This window comes from Apium graveolens, chromosome 5, assembly GCF_009905375.1.
Source record: "Apium graveolens cultivar Ventura chromosome 5, ASM990537v1, whole genome shotgun sequence".
Classification (NCBI taxonomy): Eukaryota; Viridiplantae; Streptophyta; class Magnoliopsida; order Apiales; family Apiaceae; genus Apium; species Apium graveolens.
In genome coordinates this window covers 11,805,619-11,832,590 of record NC_133651.1, presented here as the reverse complement: position 1 = coordinate 11,832,590, position 26,972 = coordinate 11,805,619, and the positions used below count along the sequence as shown (strand labels likewise).

Sequence of the window (26,972 nt, the reverse complement as noted above, 5' to 3'; positions counted from 1 at the left end):
CCAATACTCTCAATATCTAAACTTACATTCATTGCCCTCAATTCAATCAAGGATGGTAGGGAAGATACCTGAAGACTTGACAAACTGCTATTACTTTTTCTGCTCAATGCATCTGCCACTGTGTTTGCTTTTCCTGGATGGTACTCAATAGTGCAATCATAATCTTTTAAAAGTTCGACCCACCGCCTTTGTCTCATATTTAAATCCTTCCGACTCATTAAATACTTCAAACTCTTATGATCAGTAAAAATCTGAAATGTTTCACCATATAAGTAGTGCCTCCAAATTTTAAAAGCAAATACCACTGCTGCTAACTCTAAATCATGAACCGGATATGAAATTTCATGTGGCCTTAGTTGTCTTCAAGCATATGAAATAACCCTTTCATGCTGCATAAGAACACATCCTAATCCTTGGTGAGATACATCACTATAAATAACAAAACCTCCTTGACCTGATGGAGTAGCCAAAATAGGAGCTGAGTTCAATCGATGCTTCAATTCCTCAAAACTTTGTTGTGCTGCTTCATTCCATTGAAAAGGCACATTATTTCGAAGTAACTTAGTCATTGGTCCTGCAATCTTCGAAAATCCTTCTACAAAACGTCTATAATAACCAGCCATACCCAGAAAACTTCTTACTTATGTGACACTTTTTGGTGCCTCCCAATTAAGTACCGCCTCTATTTTTTTTGGATCAACTTCTATCCCTCTACTAGAAATAACATGTCCTAGAAATACCACATGGTTTAACCAGAATTCACATTTGCTGAACTTGGCATATAATTGTTTATCTTTTAAGGTTTGCAAAATCGTCCTCAAGTGTTGTTCGTGATCTTGTGCACTTTTGGAGTAAATGAGTATGTCGTCAATGAATACTATAACAAATCTATCAAGAAAAGGTTGAAATACCCTATTCATCAGCGCCATAAATACAGCTGGTGGATTAGTTAATCCAAAAGGCATAACTAGAAATTCAAAATGACTGCATCGTGTGCGAAAAGCAGTATTGGGAATATCTTCATTTGCAATCTTTAACTGATGGTAACCTGATCTCAAGTCAATATTTGAGAAAACACATGCACCTTGTAATTTATCAAACAAATCATCAACTCTTGGTAATGGATACTTGTTCTTTACTGTGACCTGATTAAGCTTCCGGTAGTCTATACATAATCTCATGGTACCATCTTTCTTTTAAACAAATAATACGGGCGCACCCCAAGGTGAAACACTTGGACGAATATAACATTTCTCTAGTAACTCTATCAATTGTTTCTTTAACTCTTTCAATTTTACTGGTTCCATTCGATATGAAGAATTGAAAATTGGTGTTGTACCTGGAAGAAGCTCAATAGAAAATTCTATATCTCTATCCGGTGGCATTCCTGGCAATTCTTCTGCAAATACCTATGAAAATTCCTTAACCATGGGAATATCTTCAAATTTACTTGTAGTGGCATTAGTATCAACCACATGTGCTAAATAAGCATCACAACCATTCCTAATCATCTTAAAAGCTTTCAAAGTAGAAACTAAACAACTTGGTATCATTTGACGATCAACACAAAATAATACTCTATTCTGACCAGGAGAATCAATCACAGCTTCCTTGGTATAACAATCAACCTTTGCACGATGTCTTGATGACCAATCCATACCTAATATTATATCAAACTCACGAAATGATAAGACTATCAAATCTGCATGTAACTTTGCCTCGTTTATCTGAATAAAACCATCTCTATATATTCTATCTACAACTACTACCTCACCCAGTGAAGTGTAAACATTCACTTTAGAATCTAACGTGTCAGGATTCTTGTGCATATGTGATGTCATTTTAGATGATATGACTGAATGTGTAGATCCAGGATCAATAAGAACACAAACTTCTAAGTTATTGAAAAGAACTTTACTAGTGATTACTTCAGGTGTTGTTGCGGCTTCATCTCTGTTTAACGCAAAAACTCGTGCATGTGTAGGTGCCCTAGAGCTCTGTGCTTCAGACTGGCCAATACCACCACCAGCGTTAGTAACTTTTCCTCGACCTCTACCAAAAGATGTTCCCGTTCCTCTGTTCTGAACAGTTGTCTCTGATGCAGCTTGCCCACTGTTTACTCTTCTGGGACATTCTCTCACAAAATGTCCTTGTTCACCACAAAAATAGCATCCTCCAGAAATTCCTCGACATTCCCCAAGATGTTGTCTATTACAGTGCGGACATGTGGTTTTTGTTTGCATTGTTGCCGGTTGATTTCTGTTAGCATTCCCTGAAAAATAGGACCTTCCACCCCTAGATACGAAAGTAATTCCTCTTGTAAATGATTGTGCGGGTGAACTAAAATTCTGACGTCTGCCTGGTCTCCCACCAAATCCACCAGAAAATCCGGATCCTTCTCTTTTGGGCCTTTGAAAGAAAGTTGATTTTTACTTGATTAAACGTTCTGCCCTAATGGCGGCAGCTCGCAAGTCAATGTAACTACGAAGATCTCCAGGAGTAATCTTGCTTCGAATATCATATTTGAGACCTTCTTCAAAATGCCTACATCGATCCCTTTCAGTTAAGACCATAGCCATTGCATAATGGGATAATTGTGTAAAGTTTACCTCATATTCAGCCACACTCATAATCCCTTGTTTCAAAGTCAAAAACTCCCTTTGCTTTTCATCCCTGTATATCTCAGGCATATACTTGTCTCTGAACTCACGTAGAAAATCATCCCAAGTCAATATTGGTGGTTGTACAGCTGAGTCCGGAACGGTCTCCCACCAATCATATGCATCTTCTTGTAGCAATGACACTGCATAATCAAACTTCTCCTCTGGAGCACAACGCATCATAATGAATATCCTTTCAGTTCTTTTCAACCATTTTTCTGCTTCAGCGAGATCTACAGTGCCATAGAAGTCAATTGCCCCTAACTTCCTAAGTTCTTTATAGTCACGTTTTATATGTTCATCTCCAGGAACAATCCTAGGTCCTTCCACTTCCTGTTCTATATCTACATTTTGTGCATGCAAGTGTACTTGTGGAGCATGTAATCCACTTTTAGACTGTTGGCCAGCTACTCCTCAACTCCCTTGTGCAATAGGAACGTGAATATCTTGATTCATATCCATAGACCTATAAATATATGCATATAGGTTAAAATTATATAAAATAACTTATCATATGCACATGAATCAATATATGTCCTAAGAATCATATCCCTGCTCTGATACCAACTAAATGTGACACCCTTGTACCTCATTGTATTTATATGATTTAATCTAATTGAATATATACTTGTAAAAACTAGATAGGTTCAAGCGCTCAAATTTTAAATACACACAAGCATATGTATTAATATTACAAACCCACATTCTTCCTTAACTTATACAAATAGAATCGACACAAAAATTATAAATAGTTTCCCAAAAGACTTAGCTAAGTATAGCTATATATATAAGTGCTGAAGAGTAGGGAGTCTGGAGCATTAGCTGGCCGAACTGTGACTTAAACTTGTATTTACCACTCCAAACTTGATATCACGCAAAAGTCTATTTTTTTGGATAACCTGTAAAGTATTTGTATTTGATATGAGTTGCAACTCAATAAGAATAAATCATTATAACTTTTACTCTAATAAATTTAACAATATAAAAGAACAATAAAATACTTGTGCCATGTACATGAATACATATGTGCTAATATTCCCTTGACTTTTATTGTTGTGACCAATCAATCTTTTAGTATCATTCCGGAATTCACATTGTTTCACGTTATTACTTCAAAGGCTCATAATTCTCGTTAATAGCCAAAAAGGCTGGAAATTCATATTGATAGCGACAAAGGCTACTAATTCATGTTAAAGGCTAGCTAGACCTATCTTTGATACTATAATATTGATGGTCACAGCGCCTTTAATTAATTGAAGTGCTTATTCATCTTTATAGCATGTTAAAAAGAATCCAAGTAGCAGGTTATACGATTATAACTATTTTACAGCCAGTACAACACAATAAGTATACAGTCACATAATATAAACAGTTTACAACATGCACATATAATTAAACAATATATTCAAGTAATATTCTCATAATCAAGTAATTAAAATGAATTCATAAAGTTAATTATATTAGAATCATATTCCGATTTATACTCACCTTATACGATTTTAATCCAATAAATTTCAAGAACCTCTAGTCGGTGTCAAACGCTGGAGTCGTTGATCTCCTATCTTCCTTGTTAATTGAGCTCTTCGGAAATTACTAGGTTCACTAATCCGCCAAACTCTCTTTTGATCGTCTCCCCTGTTCTTATACCCCCTTTTGTTCTCATATATATTGATACCCAAAAGTTAACTGAAAGGTCTTTTTTCTACTTGTGTTTCTTTTTCTTTTATATGTTTGCGTACTATGTTAATCTATATGACCTTTGAATAGGACACTCATACTATCAATTTGATAGCCACGTTTGCTACCTTTTTTTTATTTTCTTTTTCAAGCTTATCATCTCTTTATAAACAAGATCTTATGCTAATAAAATAAGTGACCTCAACTTGGTCACCTTATTCTTCCGTAGTGTCACTACTACTTCTATTAATTAATTAACTAATTAATTAATTAATTAATTAATTAATAGTTTTCAATCTACTCGCATGGACTAGAATTCTTAATTATATATTTATTCATTTATTTATTATACTAGTGTTCCATGATAATATTGACTTAATATTGTTTTATTCATTTTATTAATCAATGCCTCATGGCCCATTTTTCTTGCTTTGTACACGTTTTTCTTTTTACTAAATACACTTACTTATTTGATTTTATAAAACAAGTAGTAACCTTCCCACCTCTGCATCACTCACTTGCCAAAATTTTCCTTTTTAATTTAAAAATTATACTAGGTCTTAAATTCTATATTTTTTTCAACTAAAGCTCTAAAATTAATATAAATTAAAATCTATTATGTCTAGAATAAATTCTTGAATGCAAAGTTTTACATTTTCTTAAATACATCTCATTTTCTTGTTTATTGTTTATTATTATTATTATTTTCTTTTTTCCAAATATCCCCTCTAATATTTAAATTTTTTATAGATTTAATTTCTATTTTAAACGCATTCTAATCAAATCATATCAATTAGGGAACCATGTATAGCTGACCCAACTGACCTTCAACTTGGTCACTAGGTCACACTATGATTATAATTGTGGCGCCCTCCAAACGCGGGTTAGAAGTTTGGGGTCCACACACACACCTTAATTATAACCTGCTTATAACAATAATAAAGATACTAATAATATATGCAATGACCCTACTTACCAACCACCACGGACCGCAACAGGTTAAAGTATGCACACAAGCCAAACACACTAATATATTACAAACCGTTCAAATCCCAACTATTTCAAATTCAAACTGAGTATTAAACATTATTACAAACTTAAATTATTCCAAAAGAAGCCTACTAGCTCAGCTTTCTCAACATGAACCCCTAGCTCTCGCGCTGGACTGGGGATCCTCTTTACCAACTGGTTCCTTTTTAACTGGAAAGAATATAAACAACATCGCACAAATGAGCTAACTAGCTCAGCAAGTCACAATGACAAAACTGAGAATAATGATCCTCAGGTGAATATGGTTATGATATCAAGTGAACAATGGATTATGATTTAGAATTGGATATTATACTTTTAATTTAAAAACCAAGGTTAGGTTGCTGATCAGTCACGCACTAACCCCGAGCAAGGCACACATCATTGCTCTATCTACTGGATCCAAGGCACACATTGGCCTAACTTGACCATTATATGGTCTGACCACGAATCTGGTCCACAATTTTATAAAAACAATCCAATTCTAACATAATAACAGAATATGCAATAATAAACAAAAACCGAAATCATTAACAACAATAAATGATTAACAATGAAAGGGTTTCAATCCTTGTAAAGATCAACAAGGTACTTTCAAAGCTTGAATGTTGGGTAATGAAAGAATTGGATAACAAAGGAAACAACATTTCAGGGTTTCAAGGATTTGGTCTTTCAAAGCATAAGATATCATGGATTGAGTATATAATAATTCAGTTCAGTGTCTGGTATTTAGTTTGTATATATTTGTGGAGTAGTATCGTAGATTTGTGGTTCTTGTTTGGGTATACAATAATCAATGGATTAGAAATAATATGGTTCATTGCTCAAGAACAATAACTGAAATCAGGATTTAGGTTTCCGTGCTTCAAAGCACTTGCAATGTCAACAAGACTATCAAGAATTACAATATCTCGAGAGAGTTCAGAACACTTGCCTGATATTAGCTTACTATCCTGCACTTGCTTTCAATCTCAATCGTCTTACTCCTCAACTACCTATTTCCCTTTCCTACGCCTTGCCTCTTCTGCTCACATATCATAAGCATCTATCAATCATCAACTCACAGGATTCTATTCAACACATACTTCTATCTACCCTTCGTTTTACCCAAATCCGATTAACGGATTGAAATCTATGCAATAACCAAGTAAACACCGAATATATAGACCGATAGTCAAACAACAGGTCACGTATAACACATAATACATCACGTAATCAATGACATATCATCTATAAAGAAGTCTCGGGTCATAAATATGCTTTCGGGTATTTAAAATGATTTTTAAAACATTTTTCGGAATTAAAACGGGTCGTTGGATCAATTTCGGGTTAATAAACAGGGTTCGGTTGGCCCATTCTGGCTCCGAAATAATTTTAGAATAATTATCGAGCCTTTGAAATAATTTAGAATAATATTTTAAAGCTCGAAACTATTTTTCAGAATTTTTAAATCATTTTTAAATAATTAAATCTAATTAAATAACTAATTAAAATCAATTAATAATTAATTAAATCAATTAATCAATTAATTTTCGAATTAATTGATCAATTAATCAATTATAAATTAACTGAAATTAATTAACTAATTAATTCAGATTTATTTGTGAATTAAAAATAATTTTCGGAATTAAAATAATAATTTTCAGAATTTTCAGAAATTAAAAATGAATTTTTACAATAAAAATAAATAGGAAATATGATTTTTAAACATTTTATAAACAGGAATCCTATTTTTGAAAACTTTGCAAACTACAGGGACTAAACTTCACCATCTTCAAAAATACAGGGACTAAACTGCAATTTTGCAGTTTCAGTCGCCGAAAAATCGGGGGTGGCCAGAGAAAACGATCCCGGCGTCCTCACCCCACCAACACCTCCAGATCAACACTACACAACACCAGGAACTTGTTCATGCATTCAAAATATTCTAATCATCCCTGTTCTGGCCGGAAATTGGCCAAGAACATCGCCGGTTTCCGGCGAACATCGCAAATCTTTAAAACACAACTCCCTTCGATTCAAGCATCCTCTGTTAACGAGCTATATATCAATCGATTGCAAATTTTATAAGGAACACAACCCACTATAAATCAACAGCTAATAACCCCTGAATCAAAAATCCCCAAATTTCAATTGAAAACATTCATACGGGATATATAAACCCTAATTTTGAAATTCGAAAATTAAACCCACTTTTGAGCATGTTATTGAACTCCAAATCAGACGTATGACATATGAAAATCATCAGGAAAATAAGCTCTACAACATGCAATCATCAAATCATACAAACAATCATCCGAACAAAAATTCATATTTTCAATAAAATAAATTCGAAAATAAATAAATTTTTAGAAAAATACCCTTGATTTATGCAGTGAAATAAAGCTCAGAATCTGATAGAACACCTCAAATCCTTCGTTTTGGTTACTCAAGCTTTAAAAACAGAGATCGGTAACGCCTTCGTTTTGCTGTTTGATTCTTAGAACAGTTTTAAGAAATTAGGGCTTTTCTCTGAAAATTATATAATTAACTATCTGCAAATGATTTTGATACGAAATAAAATACGTTAAAAGGCTATTTATAATTATGGAAAATTTGTATCCCGTTGGATCATTCCGGATATAAAACAGTACGTTTATCTGTAAAAACTGATCCAAACGGTATCAGTTTTCGGGATAATTATCCAAATTAGTACAATTTGTACTGCGGTCTTGGTCTCAGCGCCTGGTTACACGTATTACGAAGTGATAATTGGGATAGTTTAATAAAAAGCTCCCGTTTATCGAAAATACGGGTTTTATTGATTTACCGAAACGAATATTGTATCGAAAATGTTGCGTCGGGACCCGCGCAGGACAAACCGTAAGCCGGATCGAAAAAGTCGAAACATGGAATATGCTCGGAATTTTACAATTAGGTTAGAAAGGAGTTCTCGAACGAGTTTCGGGTTCCAAAAACGTAACAACGGTTGACGTCGGTTGGTTCCCGTTTTTATAAAATAGATTTTAATTACCCGGAAAAAGATTTTAGAAATTTCATATGATTCTTATAAATCAATAAACCAACATAAAAATAATTAGGAAGATATGACAATTATCTATATTTTATTTTGGACATATAAAAATTAAAATACTCAATTAATATTATTTTTGAATATTCAAGTACAGATAACACTTAACAATTAACTCACAGAATAGATACTGAACACACATAATAATTGTATAATAGCAAAAATAATTACACGATATATCCCGGATATTACATCCTTCCCCCCTTAAAAGGATTCTGTCCTCAGAATCTCTAAGAAAACAAATGAGGGTACTTTTCTCGCATATCACTTTCTAACTCCCACGTTGACTCTTCAACCTTTAGGTTTCTCCACAATACTCTTACTAACTTTACCACTTTATTTCTCAATACTTTCTCTCTTGCCTCTAGAATCTCTATCGGACTCTCTACATATGATAAATCTGCCTGAAGCTCTATTGGCTCATATTCTATTACATGTCTGGAGTCTGGATTATATTTCTTGAGCATCGATACATGAAAAACATTGTGAATGTGCTCCATGTGCGGAGGTAACGCCAATTCATAAGCTACTTTGCCAACGTGCTTTAGGATCTCAAAAGGTCCGACATATCTTGGGCTTAGCTTCCCTTTCTTTCCAAACCTCGTTAGTCCTTTCCATGGTGATACTTTCAGTAATACCAAGCTTCCTTCTTCAAATTCCATGTCTTTCCTTGATTGGTCTACATATTTCCTCTGACGATTTTGAGCGGCTATTAATCTTTTCTGGATAAGTTCAACAACTTCCTTTGTCTGCTGTACCAGTTCAGGTCCAAGTATCTTGCGTTCTCCTACTTCGTCCCAATATATTGGAGATCTACATTTGCGTCCATAAAGGACTTCATAGGGTGGCATTCCAATGCTGGCATGATAACTGTTGTTGTAAGCAAACTCTACCAGAGGTAAATGTTCGTCCCAACTTCCTTTGAAATCAATCGCACAAACACATAACATATCCTCGATTGTCTGGATCGTTCTTTCACTTTGGCCATCCGTTTGGGGGTGATAAGCTGTACTCATATTCAGTCTTGTTCCCAAACATTGTTGAAAACTCTTCCAAAATCTTGAATTAAACCTTGGATCTCGATCAGATACGATAGACACTGGAACTCCATGATGAACTACAATTTCTTTTAGGTACATATGGACCAACTTGTCGAGCGAAAATCTTTCATTTATAGGCAGAAAATGAGCTGACTTGGTAAGTCTATCTACTATAACCCAAATGGCATCATGATTAGCCCTTGTCCTTGGTAATCCAACTATGAAATCCATGGTAATATGTTCCCACTTCCACTCTGGAATCTCCAATGGCTGTAGCAATCCGCTTGGTCTTTGATGCTCTATTTTAACTCTCTGACAGGTATAACATTTGCTAACCCATTCCGCAATTTCTCTCTTCATATCTGGCCACCAATAATTCTTCTTTAAATCTCTGTACATTTTGGTACTCCCTGGATGGATGGAATATCTTGAACTATGTGCTTCTTGTAAAATTTCATTCTTTAACTCCGTCACTGGTGGAATCCAGATTCTAGATGAAAATCTCAAAATGCCTTGATCATCCTTCTGCGTGCATAATTCTTCACCTACCAAACAATTTATATCTTGATCCATTACATCTTTCTGATATTTCTTTATTTTCTCCAACAACTCTGGCTGGAAAGTCATACTGTACACTTTCGCTTCCTCAGGTTCGCAAACTCTAATTTCCAATTCCAATTTCTGAAATTCCTTATATATATCTTCAGGTACTGATAACTCATTTAACTTTTCCTTCCGACTTAATGCGTCTGCCACCACGTTCGCCTTACCGGGATGATAATTAATCGAGCAATCATAATCCTTGATCAATTCTAACCATCTCCTTTGCCTCATATTAAGTTCCTTCTGGGTAAATATATATTTCAAACTTTTGTGATCCGTGAAAATCTCACACTTTTCTCCATACAAATAATGTCTCCAAATCTTCAAAGCAAAAACTATAGCTGCTAGCTCCAAGTCATGAGTAGGATACTTTTGTTCGTGTGGTTTTAATTGCCTTGACGCATACGCAATCACCTTGTCGTGCTGCATAAGAACACATCCTAATCCTTTGTAGGAAGCATCGCTATAAATTACAAAATTCCCTTGATCGTCTGGAAGTGACAAAACAGGTGTTGTGATTAATCTCCGCTTCAATTCCTGAAAACTTTCTTCGGACTTGTCATTCCATATAAACTTTTCATTCTTTCGTGTAAGCTTTGTTAATGGTGTGGCAATCCTTGAGAAATTCTGAACGAATTGTCGATAATATCCTGCCAATCCCAAGAAACTTCTTACCTCAATGGGTGTTCTCGGTCTCTCCCAATTCGTAATTGCTTCGATCTTTGCCGGGTCCACTTTGATCCCTTCGTTACTGACTATGTGTCCTAAGAACTGAACTTCTTGTAGCCAAAACTCACACTTCGATAATTTAGCATATAACTTCTTTTTCCTTAAAATCTCCAAAGTTGTCCTTAAATGTTCCGCATGATCCTCCTCCGTCTTTGAATAGATTAAAATATCGTCTATAAATACTATAACGAACTTGTCCAAATATTCCTTGAAAATTCTGTTCATCAGGTCCATAAACGCTGCTGGGGCGTTGGTCAATCCAAAAGACATCACTAAAAACTCGTAATGTCCATACCTTGTTCTGAAAGCTGTCTTTGGTATATCTTCTGGTTTGATCTTCAGTTGATGATATCCCGATCTTAAATCGATCTTGGAGAAATACTTGGCTTCCTTCAATTGGTCAAACAAATCATCAATTCTGGGTAACGGATACTTATTCTTGATTGTCAACTTGTTGAGCTCCCTATAGTCGATGCACAGTCTCATGCTTCCATCTTTCTTCTTGACAAAGAATACCGGTGCACCCCACGGGGATACACTGGGTCTGATTACTCCTTTCTCTAACAATTCCTGCATTTGCTTTGCTAGCTCTTTCATCTCAACAGGCGCCATTCTGTACGGGGCCTTGGATACTGGTTCTATTCCAGGTGCTAAGTCGATCGCAAATTCAATTTCTCTATCTGGAGGAAGTCCTGGCAATTCGTCGGGAAATACGTCTGGAAATTCATTCACTACTGGGATATCTTCAAGTTTTGCTGGCTCCTGACTTTTATCAATCACGTATGCTACGAAATGCTCGCATCCTTGCCGTAGTAACTTCTTAGCTTGAATCATCGTTAAGAACTTCTTTACTTGTTTCTGACCTTTGAACGTTACTATTCTTTCATCTGGCGTTTTCACCATTACTTTCTTATTTCGACAATCTATCTGAGCATCATGCTTAGATAACCAATCCATCCCTAATATCACATCAAATTCTCCTAACTTAAATGGTATCAAATCTACACAAAACTTACTACCAAAAATCTCAACCTCACAATTCTCACAAACTTGATTCACAGCTACACGTTCTTGATTTGCTAACTCCACAGTCATTATTTCATTTAAGCACTCAACTGGACAATTTAATTTACTAACAAAATCTTGTGAAACAAACGATCGAGTTGCTCCCGAATCTATTAACACTTTGGCACATAAAGAGTTCACATTAAGCGTACTTGCCACGACATCCGTATCCTGGATCGCATCCTTCACCGACATGTCAAAAACTCTAGCCCTCGGAGTCTCATTCACTGTTGAAATAGATCCCATAATTCTCAATGCATTACTAACTGGGGCCGGTGTCTTGCAATACCTGGCCATATGTCCTGGCTTCCCACATTTAAAGCATGTAAATCCAATGACTGGAACTTTCACTGCTGGATTCCGGATAGGTTGATCTTTATTTGTTGGCTCTCTTGCTGGCTGATTTCGGCACTCCCTCGAGTAGTGCCCTTTCTGGTTGCATTTAAAACATACCACATTCAACTTGTTACAAACTCCTCCATGCTTCTTTCCACATACTTGACAATCTGTAAAAGTTAATCTCAACTGATTCGGCGGATTCACATTAGCTGGACGATTGCCCTGGCCTCCGTCTCCTGCATTTTGTCTCATGAAATTAAAATTTCTCCCTGGCTGAAACTTGCCCTTCTTAAAATTTGGAAACTTCCCTGTTTGTGACTGACCCTCACTTCCCTCAACTTTCCTTTTCTTGCTTTCCTTATCTTTCTGTCTCACTCTCTGTATCTGCGATCATAGCTTTCTGACAACCCCGGCATAGGTATCCAATTCAAAAATAGCTACTTTCCCCCTGATCCATGGCTTCAAGCCTTGCTGGAATCTCTTAGCTTTCTTTCTATCAGTATCAACATACGACGGCACATACCTTGACAATTCCTCAAACTTCCCCTCATAATCTGTTACCGACATATTCCCTTGCTTTAATTCTAAAAACTTCAGCTCCATTTGATCCTGAACAAACTGAGGAAAATACTTTTCTAAAAACAATTCTTTGAACCTTTCCCAACTAATAACATTTGTGCCTTCCAGTGTCTTCACCATTTCCCACCAATAGGTGGCCTCATTCTTCAGATAGTAACTTGCAAACTCAACCTTCTGTTCCTCTTTCACTTTCACTAAGGCAAATGCCTTTTCTATTTCCTTTAACCAAACATTTGCTTCAATTGGCTCTAAGGAACCCTTGAATTCTGGTGGGTTTATTGCCTAAAAAGTTTTGAAAGTTACCTGGGGATTGGTCTGTCTTTGTTGTTGTTGTGCCAGGTGAACTGTTTGTTGGGCCAAGATTTGAAGAATCTGGGCTATTGCTGGGTCCATGGGTCCTGGGTTCACATTCTGGGTTGTATCATCTTGGTTATTATTGTTGTTGGTTTCTTCATTCTGGGTGTTGGTGCGGGTATTTCTTCTGGGAGGCATTTTCTGTAAAGAATCAATCAACTTATTTAGCTTTTGAATCAATCTTTTACATAAAAGAATAGTTTTGCAAAACAGAAATATTTCTTTTTGAAAACAGTTGTGACTAAATAAATTGCATGCTTCTTTACAGAATATAAACAGTTATGGAAAACAGGGCACATGGTATCACAGGGTATAACTGGTGCAATAAATAAGGTAAGGTAAAACAGGTGCGATAAAATAAATGACAGTGTTGGAAAGGAAAAAGGTACTGATATATATAGATCAAAAGTTTTAGGGTAGTACAAGCGTAAAGACGCTTCGAAAGTCAAAGCAAAAAGGGTACAGCAACCTACTCACTAGTCAGCATCGCTAGTCTATAAATACAACTCAAAAGTCTTCTGATACACACTACACACTACTGTCCATACTACATAATCATAACAACACTGCTCAGCATCTCCATCTCAGAATCTCTGGCTCATGGCAAATCTGGACCTCCTATCTCCTCAAGCTCCTCTAGAACCCACTTAGCCCACTCCACTAGGAAATCAGGGGTGATGTCCTCATGTGTAGCCTCAGCAATTCTCACAGCAGCTGCTCTACGAAACGCCTGGAGCCTCTCCCTAAGTCGCCTCTCACCACTCCCCATCTCTCTGGTACGCATGATATGCAATAACTCCTGGATCTGACCCTGTAGGAATTGCTGCTCCATAAGGCAAGCCTCAAACTGATGATATGGAACAGGATAGGAAGAGAACTGGAAAGGTACTCCTGTGACTAAATGACTAGTAAAGCCTGAATCAGCAGGTGGGGGTCCTCTGACAGGTGGCCTCATGCCTGGAGGTGGAATAGCCTGCAATGGTACGGGCTGCAATACCGGTGGAGGTAGAATAGCCAATGCTGGTGGAATGACAGGACGTGGATCCGATGCTGGTGCTCCAACTGAAGGCTCTGAGTGATCAGCTGATACGGGAATAAAAGAGTCGACCATCTCTGCTATCTGAAATCATATCGTAACATAAGAATCTCGTACCATAACGCAATTTACACTAATACCTGATATACAGAAACACTCAACCTCTCAACGTTCTATCATCCTATGCCTTACTTCTAATCCTAACCCTCTACCCATTCCCGTTAACCTAGGCTTGTGTCAGTGACTTATAACCTGTAGCTCTGATACCAAACCTGTGGCGCCCTCCAAACCCGGGTCAGAAGTTTGGGGTCCACACACATACCTTAATTATAACCTGCTTATAACAATAATAAAGATACTAATAATATATGCAATGACCCTACTTACCAACCACCACGGACCGCAACAGGTTAAAGTATGCACACAAGCCAAACACACTAATATATTACAAACCGTTCAAATCCCAACTATTTCAAATTCAAACTGAGTATTAAACATTATTACAAACTTAAATTATTCCAAAAGAATCCTACTAGCTCAGCTTTCTCAACATGAACCCCTAGCTCTCGCGCTGGACTGGGGATCCTCTTTACCAACTGGTTCCTTTTTAACTGGAAAGAATATAAACAACATCGCACAAATGAGCTAACTAGCTCAGCAAGTCACAATGACAAAACTGAGAATAATGATCCTCAGGTGAATATGGTTATGATATCAAGTGAACAATGGATTATGATTTAGAATTGGATATTATACTTTTAATTTAAAAACCAAGATTAGGCTGCTGATCAGTCACGCACTAACCCCGAGCAAGGCACACAACATTGCTCTAACTACTGGATCCAAGGCACACATTGGCCTAACTTGACCATTATATGGTCTGACCACGAATCTGGTCCACAATTTTATAAAAACAATCCAATTCTAACATAATAACAGAATATGCAATAATAAAAAATAACCGAAATCATTAACAACAATAAATGATTAACAATGAAAGGGTTTCAATCCTTGTAAAGATCAACAAGGTACTTTCAAAGCTTGAATGCTGGGTAATGAAAGAATTGGATAACAAAGGAAACAACGTTTCAGGGTTTCAAGGATTTGGTCTTTCAAAGCATAAGATATCATGGATTGAGTATATAATAATTCAGTTCAGTGTCTAGTATTTAGTTTGTATGTATTTGTGGAGTAGTATCGTAGATTTATGGTTCTTGTTTGGGTATACAATAATCAATGGATTAGAAAGAATATGGTTCATAGCTCAAGAACAATAACTGAAATCAGGATTTAGGTTTCCGTGCTTCAAAGCACTTGTAATGTCAACAAGACTATCAAGAATTACAATATCTCGAGAGAGTTCAGAACACTTGCCTGATATTAGCTTACTATCCTACACTTGCTTTCAATCTCAATCGTCTTACTCCTCAACTACCTGTTTCCCTTTCCTACGCCTTGCCTCTTCTGCTCACATATCATAAGCATCTATCAATCATCAACTCACAGGATTCTATTCAACACATACTTCTATCTACCCTTCGTTTTACCCAAATCCGATTAACGGATTGAAATCTATGCAATAACCAAGTAAACACCGAATATATAGACCGATAGTCAAACAACAGGTCATGTATAACACATAATACATCACGTAATCAATGACATATCATCTATAAAGAAGTCTCGGGTCATAAATATGCTTTCGGGTATTTAAAATGATTTTTAAAACATTTTTCGGAATTAAAACGGGTCGTTGGATCAATTTCGGGTTAATAAACAGGGTTCGGTTGGCCCATTCTGGCTCCGAAATAATTTTAGAATAATTATCGAGCCTTGGAAATAATTTAGAATAATATTTTAAAGCTCGAAACTATTTTTCAGAATTTTTAAATCATTTTTAAATAATTAAATCTAATTAAATAACTAATTAAAATCAATTAATAATTAATTAAATCAATTAATCAATTAATTTTTGAATTAATTGATCAATTAATCAATTATAAATTAACTGAAATTAATTAACTAATTAATTCAGATTTATTTGTGAATTAAAAATAATTTTCGGAATTAAAATAATAATTTTCAGAATTTTCAGAAATTAAAAATGAATTTTTATAATAAAAATAAATAGGAAATATGATTTTTAAACATTTTATAAACAGGAATCCTATTTTTGAAAACTTTGCAAACTACAGGGACTAAACTTCACCATCTTCAAAAATACAGGGACTAAACTGCAATTTTGCAGTTTCAGTCGCCGGAAAATCGGGGGTGGCCGGAGAAAACGATCTCGGCGTCCTCACCCCACCAACACCTCCAGATCAACACTACACAACACCAGGAACTTGTTCATGCATTCAAAACATTCTAATCATCCCTGTTCTGGCCGGAAATTGACCAAGAACATCGCCGGTTTCCGGCGAACATCGCAAATCTTTAAAACACAACTCCCTTCGATTCAAGCATCCTCTGTTAACGAGCTATATATCAATCGATTGCAAATTTTATAAGGAACACAACCCACTATAAATCAACAGTTAATAACCCCTGAATCAAAAATCCCCAAATTTCAATTGAAAACATTCATACGGGTTATAAACCCTAATTTTGAAATTCGAAAATTAAACCCACTTTTGAGCATGTTATTGAACTCCAAATCAGACGTATGACATATGAAAATCATCAGGAAAATAAGCTCTACAACATGCAATCATCAAATCATACAAACAATCATCCGAACAAAAATTCATATTTTCAATAAAATAAATTCGAAAATAAATAAATTTTTAGAAAAATACCCTTGATTTCTGCAGTGAAATAAAGCTCAGAATCTGATAGAACACCTCAAATCCTTCATTTTGGTTACTCAAGCTTTAAAAACAGAGATCGGTAACGCCTTCGTTTTGCTGTTTGATTCTTAGAACAGTTTTAAGAAATTAGGGCTTTTCTCTGAAAATTATATAATTAACTATCTGCAAATGATTTTGATACGAAAAAAAATACGGTAAAAGGCTATTTATAATTATGGAAAATTTGTATCCCGTTGGATCATTCCGGATATAAAACAGTACGTTTATCTGTAAAAACTGATCCAAACGGTATCGGTTTTCGGGATAATTATCCAAATTAGTACAATTTGTACTGCGGTCTTGGTCTCAGCACCTGGTTACACGTATTACGAAGTGATAATTGGGATAGTTTAATAAAAAGCTCCCATTTATCGAAAATACGGGTTTTATTGATTTACCGAAACGAATATTGTATCGAAAATGTTGCGCCGGGACCCGCGCAGGACAAACCGTAAGCCGGATCGAAAAAAGTCGAAACATGGAATATGCTCGGAATATTACAATTTGGTTAGGAAGGAGTTCTCGAACGAGTTTCGGGTTCCAAAAACGTAACAACGGTTGACGTCGGTTGGTTCCCGTTTTTATAAAATAGATTTTAATTACCCGAAAAAAGATTTTAGAAATTTCATATGATTCTTATAAATCCATAAACCAACATAAAAATAATTAGGAAGATATGACAATTATCTATATTTTATTTTGGACATATAAAAATTAAAATACTCAATTAATATTATTTTTGAATATTCAAGTACAGATAACACTTAACAATTAACTCACAGAATAGATACTGAACACACATAATAATTGTATAATAGCAAAAATAATTACACGATATATCCCGGATATTACAATAATCTTTTTATTATTATTATAATATAACCAATTAACAAGAGTATGCCACCAAGTGTGAATGGACATGCATGCATGGCCAACTTAAAATCTTAAAAATTGCTCTAATTGTTATTTTAACAATTAACTCACAATTCAGTAACTCAATTTTTATCTATAATTTAAATAATTATTTTTATGAAATAGAATATAGCATTTACTTTCTTAATGATATTAAGTTAACACATAAACGTCAAACAACTAAATGCATACACTTTGTAATATATAAATATTTTGCACATTAGATACTAAATTCCATCAACTCATATTAATAATAACAAGTAACACAATTAAAATCTTAAATAAAATATAAACGACTTATTATTAAAATATTAAATGCATGCTCGTGTGTGCTTCTCGGACAGAGATGTGACAGGTTGTATTATTATGCTAGGCAGTAGCACAAGTCTGTAAACATGATCGAGTTGTATCCTTATATTGTTGGTCAATAGAAGGTTGGGCATTCAGGCTCGTAATTTGTTGTGTCTTATATTTGTTTGGTAATTAGACACACTTAGCACACATGATTGGATCCTGTTGTGCGTTGGTTCAATATCATATCCGTTGTGCTTGGGTTAGCTGGGGTTGCTGGTGTTGTTGGGGCTGCTGGTGACAACCTCTCGGAAGGCTGACTGCTTGATCGCATTGGTGGGCGCCTGAGTAGGCCGCACGGATCAGAGATTTCAGGATTGAAAATTCTGACCCCGTAACAAGTGGTATCAGAGCTGCGTTGATCAGTTCGGGATTTGACATTATGGCTGGATCATGTGGGAGCAAAGTTGATTTTGTTGGGTTTCAAAAAGTGTTGGGCGAGTCCATGGTCAGAAATTTGGTGCCACTGATAAGGAAATACAGGGCCATGAAGTATGATCTTGGTGACTTTAAAAATGCTCTTGGGGATCAGTTTGACGCCATAGAGAGAAGGTTCGAGGAGATCTCTTTTCGAGTTGGGATGTTGGCTGGTCGTTGGTTAAGCGAAGTAGAACGAGTTGAGTTTTACTTGGAGTTATCAAGGCGGGATGCTGGAGACATTTCGTTGGGTGATGATGGAGATCACTCTGGGCTTGAAACTTCTGTTCAATGTGGGGAAAGTGCAAGGATTGCACAAAAGTCGTCTCTCTTTGGTGGAGGCGCATCTGATTTTTGAGGTAGTCATGGCGACTGTGGCGTAGCGTGGGGGCGTTGGCGTCATGGTTCAACAACAGGGGCTGGACTATGTTACAGATTTGGTGACGAGTGTTGGAAAAACTAACCACGGTTATGTGGTGTGCAGATCAGTGGTGGCTGATTTGTTTATGGCGATTGGCGTGCATCATGGGCATATGATTCTTCCGGGGACATGCCTTGTTAAGGGAAGAGCGCTGATCTTGGGTTTTGGTTATGTTGGCTTATGGATAGTTAACATTGTTGGGCTATATTGGCCTATGGTCTCTCATATGGATGGAAGTGACTTGGAGGAACATGATCATGGTTGAAATATGTTCATGTTATGAGATGGCTGAGTTCCTATTGGTTTGAAAAGGGTAAGAAGAAAATGCAGAAGTTGTGGGATGTTCAAGTGTTGGTCGGCAACATGGTTTGTGGGATCAGATTGGTGTTGGGACACATCTACAAGGCAGCAAACTTGGTAATTTTCTGGACGGGGCCTAAGTCAATGTCTCTAAGGGTGAGAGACGCTGCTGGAACTAAGTCAGAATGGTATTGGATGTGTAGACGACGGTGCGACTACACATGGTCATCTGAAATTTTGGTGACTAAAGGGGAGAAACCTTGGAGGTTAATCTAATCAACTGGTGATAGCTGATTGGTTTTGGCAGTGGCAGGAACCGCAGACGGATTTGCAGCCTTGGTTCATAGGCGTTGGTTTCGCTACTAGGGGAGACGGACTTCTCAGAGTTTTTATTGATTTGATGAGGACATCAAACTCAAGAGGTGTTCAAACTCAAGAGGTGTGGGAGGGTTTGTAAGACCCTTAGGCTGGATCTCATTTTGGGATCGAGATTGGGCGCCAGACGGTGACACGGACTAGTCGCCAGGCGGGGACAAGGATTGGGCGCCGGGCGGCGACACAGACTAGTCGCTAAGCGGTGACACAAACTTAAGTTGCTGTGTTTATGTGGGATTGTTGGTTGGTCTAATTGTGGGCAACAGGACCGGCCTTATGTATTTGGGTGCCCTAGGCGGGATTCAAAAATGGTGCCCCATATTCATAACCAATAAATCACAATAAGATATATTCATTGTATAAAAGAAAACTTACTTGAATCTAAAGTAGCAAGTGAATATAATGAATTTCTTGTACGCTAAATATCCAAGTTTTCAACCTCCTGCAATAATCTCCTGCAAGCCACTGATGTAGTATCATGAATATAGATCAGTCATCATTACTAGTACACAACAATGTCAAAATAAAGTTATAAAAATGAGTTTAACTTTATTGATTTTGAAACTTTTTTCTAGGCTTTTGAGATGTGAATCTCTCTATGATTTTGCTATAATCTAGAGAACTTGCCAGCTCACTTTCAATTGACAATAAAGTCAATCCATTAAGTCTACCTTGAGACATCGAAGAGCGGAGATAAGATTTGATCAGTTTCAATCTAGAAAATGTTTTTTCCGCCTCTACCACTGTAACATGAATGGTCACAACGATTCTATAAGTTATCCAAGCATTTGGATAATTTATTTGTCTTGAACTAGAACTTAAATAATTAAGCACATCTATTGCCTTTGTTATCTCATCGGGTATTACCATTCGAAGCACTAGTAACTCGTTAAACAACTCTGCGCCAACAATATCATATCGCATTTCATGTCTAAGAAATCCCTCAAGCTTCATACAACAAGATTTTAACGCCTCATCATCACCAGATAAATGCTTCTTCAAGTTAAATAAAAACCCAAATTTTTCCTTATAATCTTGAAACTGTTTAAACCGTTCTTTGAGTTGAAAAGCACCTTGATCAACAATATACAAACAATAATACCTTCTGAATTTTTGTTCAGCACTCAAGTTCTGATCATCATCAGCTGCAGTAAACCCAAGATCATCAAAATGAACAAGCCTACGAATTTTTCGCTTTTCAGGAAACACATGCTCCACATCCAACTCCAAAGCTAACTCTTTTGCCTCCTTCTTACAAGAGTCATAACCAGTTTCTCTAAACTCATTAAAGAAATTTATAAGTTCTTCCAATATTGACAATGCAATATCAATATCAATATCTTCAAGTTGTAAGAATTTACTAACTGCATTAATTATATTTAACAAGTTAAACCAGATGCACATAGAAAATAGAAACTCAAAACTCTCAATTTCATTTTCAACTAAACTTCTATCTTCACACCTTATCATAGAGTCTTGAGTTATATTACTAAGATGAACCAATGCATCTCTTAGTTTAAAAGTCTGAAATCTTACCGCTCTCACGCTTTCGATGTGACTTTCCCATCTTGTTGCACACAGTGGCTTTAATGTTAGGCCGTTAACAAATTTCTTGAGAATTTCCCATCGCTGTGTTGAAGATGAAAACAAAGTGTATAATCTTTGTATAACCCCAACAAAATTAGACCCCTTGATACAACAGTTTGCCATATCACAAAGCACAAGATTTATTCTGATAGGTCCTTTTCTTACCAATGAATCTCGTAGCCACTGATCAATTTTCTTCCACGTACCAGGATCATAATTGATACTAACATCTGAAATTTCTTTCTCAGTCTCTTCTACATTATTCTCGACAAGCCCATCTTTTAAATTTTGAGTTTCTGGCTCCTCAGTTTCAGTCTCCTGCTCAAATTCAGTATATGTAGCTTCATTCTCAGATTCTTTTCTAATATCTATATTCTCAATAGGAACCCCAATATCACCACTATTAGTTGTTTTTTTCCCAAAAAACTTGTCAAGAGAGCCCATTTGCAATTTCTCTGCTTCCGCCGCTTTCAATTTCTTTTGCCTTTTTTGATGCCCCGATAACTGGTTACGCTTCATTTTCAAATTATCTAGTCATCAAACAAAATAATGTAATTAATTTTAGTCACCAACCCCAAATCAGTGAATCACAAAAGACATACTACTTTTTACAAAAACAAATCTCAATTATTCTCTAATTATTCACATCAAATCCTTAAATTGAAAAATAATAATAAACAAATAGTAAATTACAATATTATTAAAAAAGTAGTTAGAATAGAAATCTTTAAACCATACATGTGTTATAATTGCTGAATTGCAAAGCAAAGATGATCTGATCTTCACGATGAGTCGATGATTTCCAGTGATTTGATAATTGATATTCAGAATGAACAGAGAACAATCTGTGTTCTGTATTTTATTCGGTAGCTAAGCAGAGTGAAGGAGAGGATTTTGTACTTTTGTTATATGACTTCATCTGGCCATCTGGGGTAATGGGTATAGACGCGCATAGTCCAAAAACTCAATTTCTCCAAACCTTTCACATTTTTACTTTGTTTCGTTTATTAAATAAATTTATTAATTATATTTTTAAAGTAAATTAAAGTAAATTATATTTTAATTTTAAAATAAAGTTATCACAAAGATAATAATATATTTTAAAATTTTAATATGTCCCCCAATCACATATATGTTAATGTATTCTAATTAAAATTTGTATTTTAAAATAAAAAAAAATAAAAAAATAAATAATATAAAAAATAAATACACCTATATACATATGTTATTGAAATATTTTGGTGCCCCTGTGCGCGGTGGTGCCCTAGGCAGCCGCCTTGGTCGCCTTACCCAAGGGCCGGCCTTGGTGGGCAACACTGAGCTGGGAGCTAAGTTGGGAGTCCAAGATGACTAAGGCATGGTCAAAACTGTAGGCACATGTGTGGCACATGGGGGCTGAGATATATATATGCATAAGTTCTGGAATATGTACTAGTGGGTGGCTGGGATAACTACCTTGCAGGTATGGTTCAAGACTTGGTGGGAAATAACTGATTGGAGGCATTCAAAATCAGGAAACTGCTTGTAACCGCCGGCAGTTGCTTCTGCTGGGACTGTGTGGGCTGCGTGGGCAGTTGGCTTTGTTGGGGTTGTGTGGATCAGACTCCGATATATAAATAGATAGGCATTGTGAGAATGTAATCTATGCATGTTGTCTTGTATGTACTAAAGATGTATCCATATGTTAGGTAGTAGGGAAAAGTCTGTAAACATATGTTGGGTTGTATTATTATGCTAGGCAGTAGCACAAGTCTGTAAGCATAATTGAGTTATATTCTTATATTGTTGGTCAATAGAAGGTTGGGCATTCAGGCTCGTAATTTGCTGTGTCTTATATTTGCTTGGTAATTAGACACACTTAGCACACACGATTGGTTCCTGTTGTGCGTTGGTTCAATATCATATCCGTTGTGCTTGGGTTTGCTGGTGTTGCTGGGGCTGCTGGTGACAACCTCTCGGAAGGCTGACTGCTTGGGCGCATTGGTGGGCGAATGAGTATGCCGCACAGATCAGAGATTCCAGGGTTGAAAAATCTGACCTCGTGACAGTAACCATGCTAGTTTCTTCATGCAACTTGAACACAAACACTCCATGTAAGTTCAAGTATTTATGTCCCGGAGATAAAGATCTAAACGACTTGGTATCCGTGGACTGCGATGAAGATGTCCAGAAATATGATAGATGCATATCATAACATCACTACCATTGTGCCTCAAATAATTAGGCTCTTTGTGCTAGAACCTACGCCTAATTCTCAATATGTTCCTGAGTTTCAAGATAAACGTGATTTCAGGTTGAATTAGGATAAAGAAAAGGAGAAACATGTTAAAAATCAGAAGGAGAAACAGAAAAAAAACAGGTTGAAGAGAAGAAACATGTCACAACAGAAGAGACCCGAGGAATTACGAAAACAAAGCCGTGTGATAGTAACGTTAATTTTAGGTCTGCGAATTTGTATTATATTTCTTATAATTTTGTGGCGAGGATGATATAGTGTTTGGTGTTTGCGGATATTGATAACTACAATTATAATACTAGTCTTGCTACTGTATTTTGGTACTGAACTTGTGATCTCTTAATCTGGTAGTGATATTAGTTAATGCAAGTGTATTACCTTAATGTTAATGATCCCAATTATTATTATTATTATTATTATTATTATTATTTTTGTATTAATAAATTTGAAAAGTTATGGACAAAAAATTATTAGTAATTTAAGGAATTACTAAAATATTGTTAAAATACCATTTTTTGTCACACTTGCTCTAATGTTTTAAACAGCATCAGAGGCTTGGAGCGAACAACTCCATTGCCTTTTTGGCAACTTGTCAACTGCTCCATTCTCTATTTCTGTCAAAAACCTCTATCGTGCATAATTTACTACAACGAAAATGTAATTTTAAGAGTTAATTAAATCAGATTCGTTATATTGGTGATAATGCCATAGTGATTGATTCATTAATCACAGTCTAATCCCTATCAGTCCTTAAATTTTTACTTACTAAATCTTAGAAAACATAAGATCCACTCAGAACTTATCTGTTAGGTGGACATGGACTATGCCACTGAATCATTTATTTTTTTGTCCAATTAATTTCGAGTACTACAAAATTAAACATGCAGACACCAGCTTAAAAAGTAAGAAAGGAGAATGGTACATCATATGGTCCCACCTTGTAGAATACTCCTCAATACTTTACATTTTTATTTTTGGAATATTTCTTCCGATTGTTTATATTTTAAAAAATCTTAAAAATAGTAAATTTTTTATAATATTTAAAATAACTACATTTATTACTTCTCTCCGATCACTTTTTTAACTTTTCTCTACAACTTTATCATTTATTTTTAAATTCCGTGTCCAAAACATTGATAAATATTTGAGAGGGGAGGGAGGGAGTATATCAAAGTTTAAACCGAGTAAAAAGGCATAAATGCATTGCTTTTGTGCTTTCTTTTTCTTAAACCGAAATTTAAGGCAGAATAGATTGATTTGTGAAGTGCAACTGTGCCAGATAGAGAGATAGAGAGAGGGAGGGAGGGAGGGAGAGAGAGAGAGAAGAGATGAATGAACCACCAAAGTATGCTTATCCCTACCCTGCTCAAGGTAAACACCTGTAATTAGCCTGTTTATTTTTGCTGTTAACTTGAGTATTAGACTATTTAAGTATAGTTGCAGATACCTGAAAATGAAGAGTTGATAATTGCAGGTAACTATTATGGTCCTCCTGTAATGGCACCACCACAGTACTACACAGCTCCGCCGCCTAGGAGGGAACCAGGTTTCCTTGAGGGATGGTAAGTGTTTTACCATTTTTATTTTGATTATTTTGCTATCTTTGTTTCCCACAGCACCCCCGAATCTGTCACAGAGTGTTTGGTAGTTGACGAAATAAGTAACGTGCCTTTTGGTTCATGAGATTGGAGCTTGTATTGAAATCTTATTCTGATTCACGTTAACCGGATTCAAATCCCATGATCCAAACGGAAAAAACAAATACATAGTACATACAAGGAGTCCAAACAATAACTTTTTGTCAACAAAATCTATGTTAAAAGCACAAAAATGAGTATGATCAGGTCTAAGAATTAAATCATGCACACACTAGTCTTAATGTTGATTTATATTTGATTATCTGTGGTATTGCAGTGTTGCAGCTTTGTGTTGCTGTTGCCTCTTTGAGGAGTGCTGCGATCTCTCTATCTTCATCGGTTGATTATAAATCCATCATTTTCCTCCTTGTGTATAAGACTAGAACTCTAGTTATTAAGCACATCCGATGAACAACTGGAATGCATTTTTATCAAAATTAATCATTTAAGCGTGTAAAATTATCTATTATGATATGTTTAAATAGTCTTTATTACCCACATTTCTAACTTTGCTTTCCCAGTTCCCCTTTAACTGGTGATATGCGTTTGATCAAGCATCTAAAAGTCTAAGGCGCAATGGAGTAGTTGTCACCTGAGTTGACTCATTGCTTAGCTATATTATGCACCAGTGTGCACCAACTCCCTAAGTAAGAATTTATGAGTATCAGTTACTCCCTCCCTCCATAAAAATGTTTACTATTTGTGTTGAACTCAATGCATACTTTTGATATTAATATTTTTAATTTCGTATTAGTATTAAATATAAAAACTTTATTGTATTATAATATTCATAAATACGAATCCAACAAAATCACTCATGACTATATTTGATATTATAAATTAGACATAAATTAATAGTCAATCGCTTATCATGAATAGTGTAACAAGTCAAAACGGGAAATGTAATATAGGACGGAGGGAATAAATTATTACATACATCACATTCATGGTTGTAAAAATCGGTAATCAGCACTAATCGATTTAGATACTGATTAGGGATTAATCGATAAAACGGGATTAATCGGAACAAAAATCAGATATATTTAAATGTTTTAATAATATTTAACATAACCATCTTATTTATTATGAAATATATAATTTAAAAATAATTGATAAATATTAATCAGATTTTAAAATTTAAATTGGTCCAATATTTTTTAAAAATTAATCGAGAATTAATCAAAATTTTCTTAAAATATCAAACATTTTTAGAACACTGGTCACATCTATCTTAGTAACAATTTATTTTCTCACTTATTTTACCTAGCTCTTTCTCTAAAATATGATAAATTGATCTTAATCTTAGGTACAAGGGTCCAATGGAGACCATTCAGCCAATTTTTCATTTAAATATTTTTTTATAAAAATTCCGTACAAAAGTAACATAGATTATTTTAATTTTACATGTAAAAAATCCATTGTATATGACTTTTGAAAAGTCCGACTTTCATGTTATCGGCATTTAGAGCATCTCCAATGATATCTACTATAATTGTTGGACTAAATTGGACCTGTAGAATAATAATTTGTTGAATCTGTAAAATATTATATTTCGATGATATTCGCTATATTGATTAGCTATATTATAAAAACAATATGTTATTATAAATAAAAAAAATTACTTCAATAGATTAATTTTTTTTACAGATTTTTTACGCGTCTGCAGTGGTTCAACAAATATAATCAACATGAAAATGTTATTATAT

The 26,972-nt window shown here is 35.4% G+C and overlaps 3 protein-coding genes and 1 long non-coding RNA gene across 5 annotated transcripts; 1 reads left to right on the top strand and 3 right to left on the bottom strand.

Annotated features, from left to right (window-relative positions):
• Positions 1 to 2,429: 2,429 nt before the first annotated feature.
• LOC141659805 (uncharacterized) lies at positions 2,430 to 3,253 on the bottom strand. The gene is made up of 2 exons (XM_074466730.1): positions 3,181 to 3,253; positions 2,430 to 3,004 (listed from the first exon to the last, which is right to left on the bottom strand). Exons 1-2 carry the CDS (start codon positions 3,251 to 3,253, stop codon positions 2,430 to 2,432), a joined length of 648 nt encoding a protein of 215 aa, XP_074322831.1.
• Positions 3,254 to 13,562: 10,309 nt separating this feature from the next.
• On the bottom strand, positions 13,563 to 20,273 carry LOC141723396 (uncharacterized). The gene is made up of 2 exons (XM_074525187.1): positions 20,182 to 20,273; positions 13,563 to 14,265 (listed from the first exon to the last, which is right to left on the bottom strand). Exon 2 carries the CDS (start codon positions 14,254 to 14,256, stop codon positions 13,744 to 13,746), a length of 513 nt encoding a protein of 170 aa, XP_074381288.1. The 5' UTR covers positions 14,257 to 14,265; positions 20,182 to 20,273; the 3' UTR covers positions 13,563 to 13,743.
• Positions 20,274 to 20,545: 272 nt separating this feature from the next.
• LOC141723395 (uncharacterized) lies at positions 20,546 to 25,206 on the bottom strand. 2 transcript variants are annotated; one of them, XM_074525186.1, is made up of 4 exons: positions 25,077 to 25,206; positions 21,559 to 21,923; positions 21,343 to 21,435; positions 20,546 to 21,082 (listed from the first exon to the last, which is right to left on the bottom strand). In XM_074525186.1, exons 2-4 carry the CDS (start codon positions 21,910 to 21,912, stop codon positions 21,068 to 21,070), a joined length of 462 nt encoding a protein of 153 aa, XP_074381287.1. In that variant the 5' UTR covers positions 21,913 to 21,923; positions 25,077 to 25,206; the 3' UTR covers positions 20,546 to 21,067. The 2 variants fall into 2 exon arrangements, with proteins under 2 accessions (XP_074381287.1, XP_074381286.1); XM_074525185.1 differs by having other exon boundaries at positions 21,343 to 21,923.
• LOC141723397 (uncharacterized) lies at positions 24,850 to 25,764 on the top strand. The gene is made up of 3 exons (XR_012576266.1): positions 24,850 to 25,000; positions 25,104 to 25,191; positions 25,544 to 25,764. It is a non-coding gene; the product is annotated as an uncharacterized LOC141723397 (long non-coding RNA).
• Positions 25,765 to 26,972: the final 1,208 nt, after the last annotated feature.

Coding starts and splice junctions, on each gene's coding strand:
- LOC141659805 (XM_074466730.1), bottom strand. CDS start 3,253: ATGAGGTACAAGGGTGTCACATTTAGTTGGTATCAGAGCAGGGATATG. Junction 3,005..3,180: donor TAGGACATATATTGATTCAT/GTGCATATGATA, acceptor CACAAAATGTAG/ATATAGAACAGGAAGTGGAA.
- LOC141723396 (XM_074525187.1), bottom strand. CDS start 14,256: ATGGTCGACTCTTTTATTCCCGTATCAGCTGATCACTCAGAGCCTTCA.
- LOC141723395 (XM_074525185.1), bottom strand. CDS start 21,912: ATGAAGCGTAACCAGTTATCGGGGCATCAAAAAAGGCAAAAGAAATTG.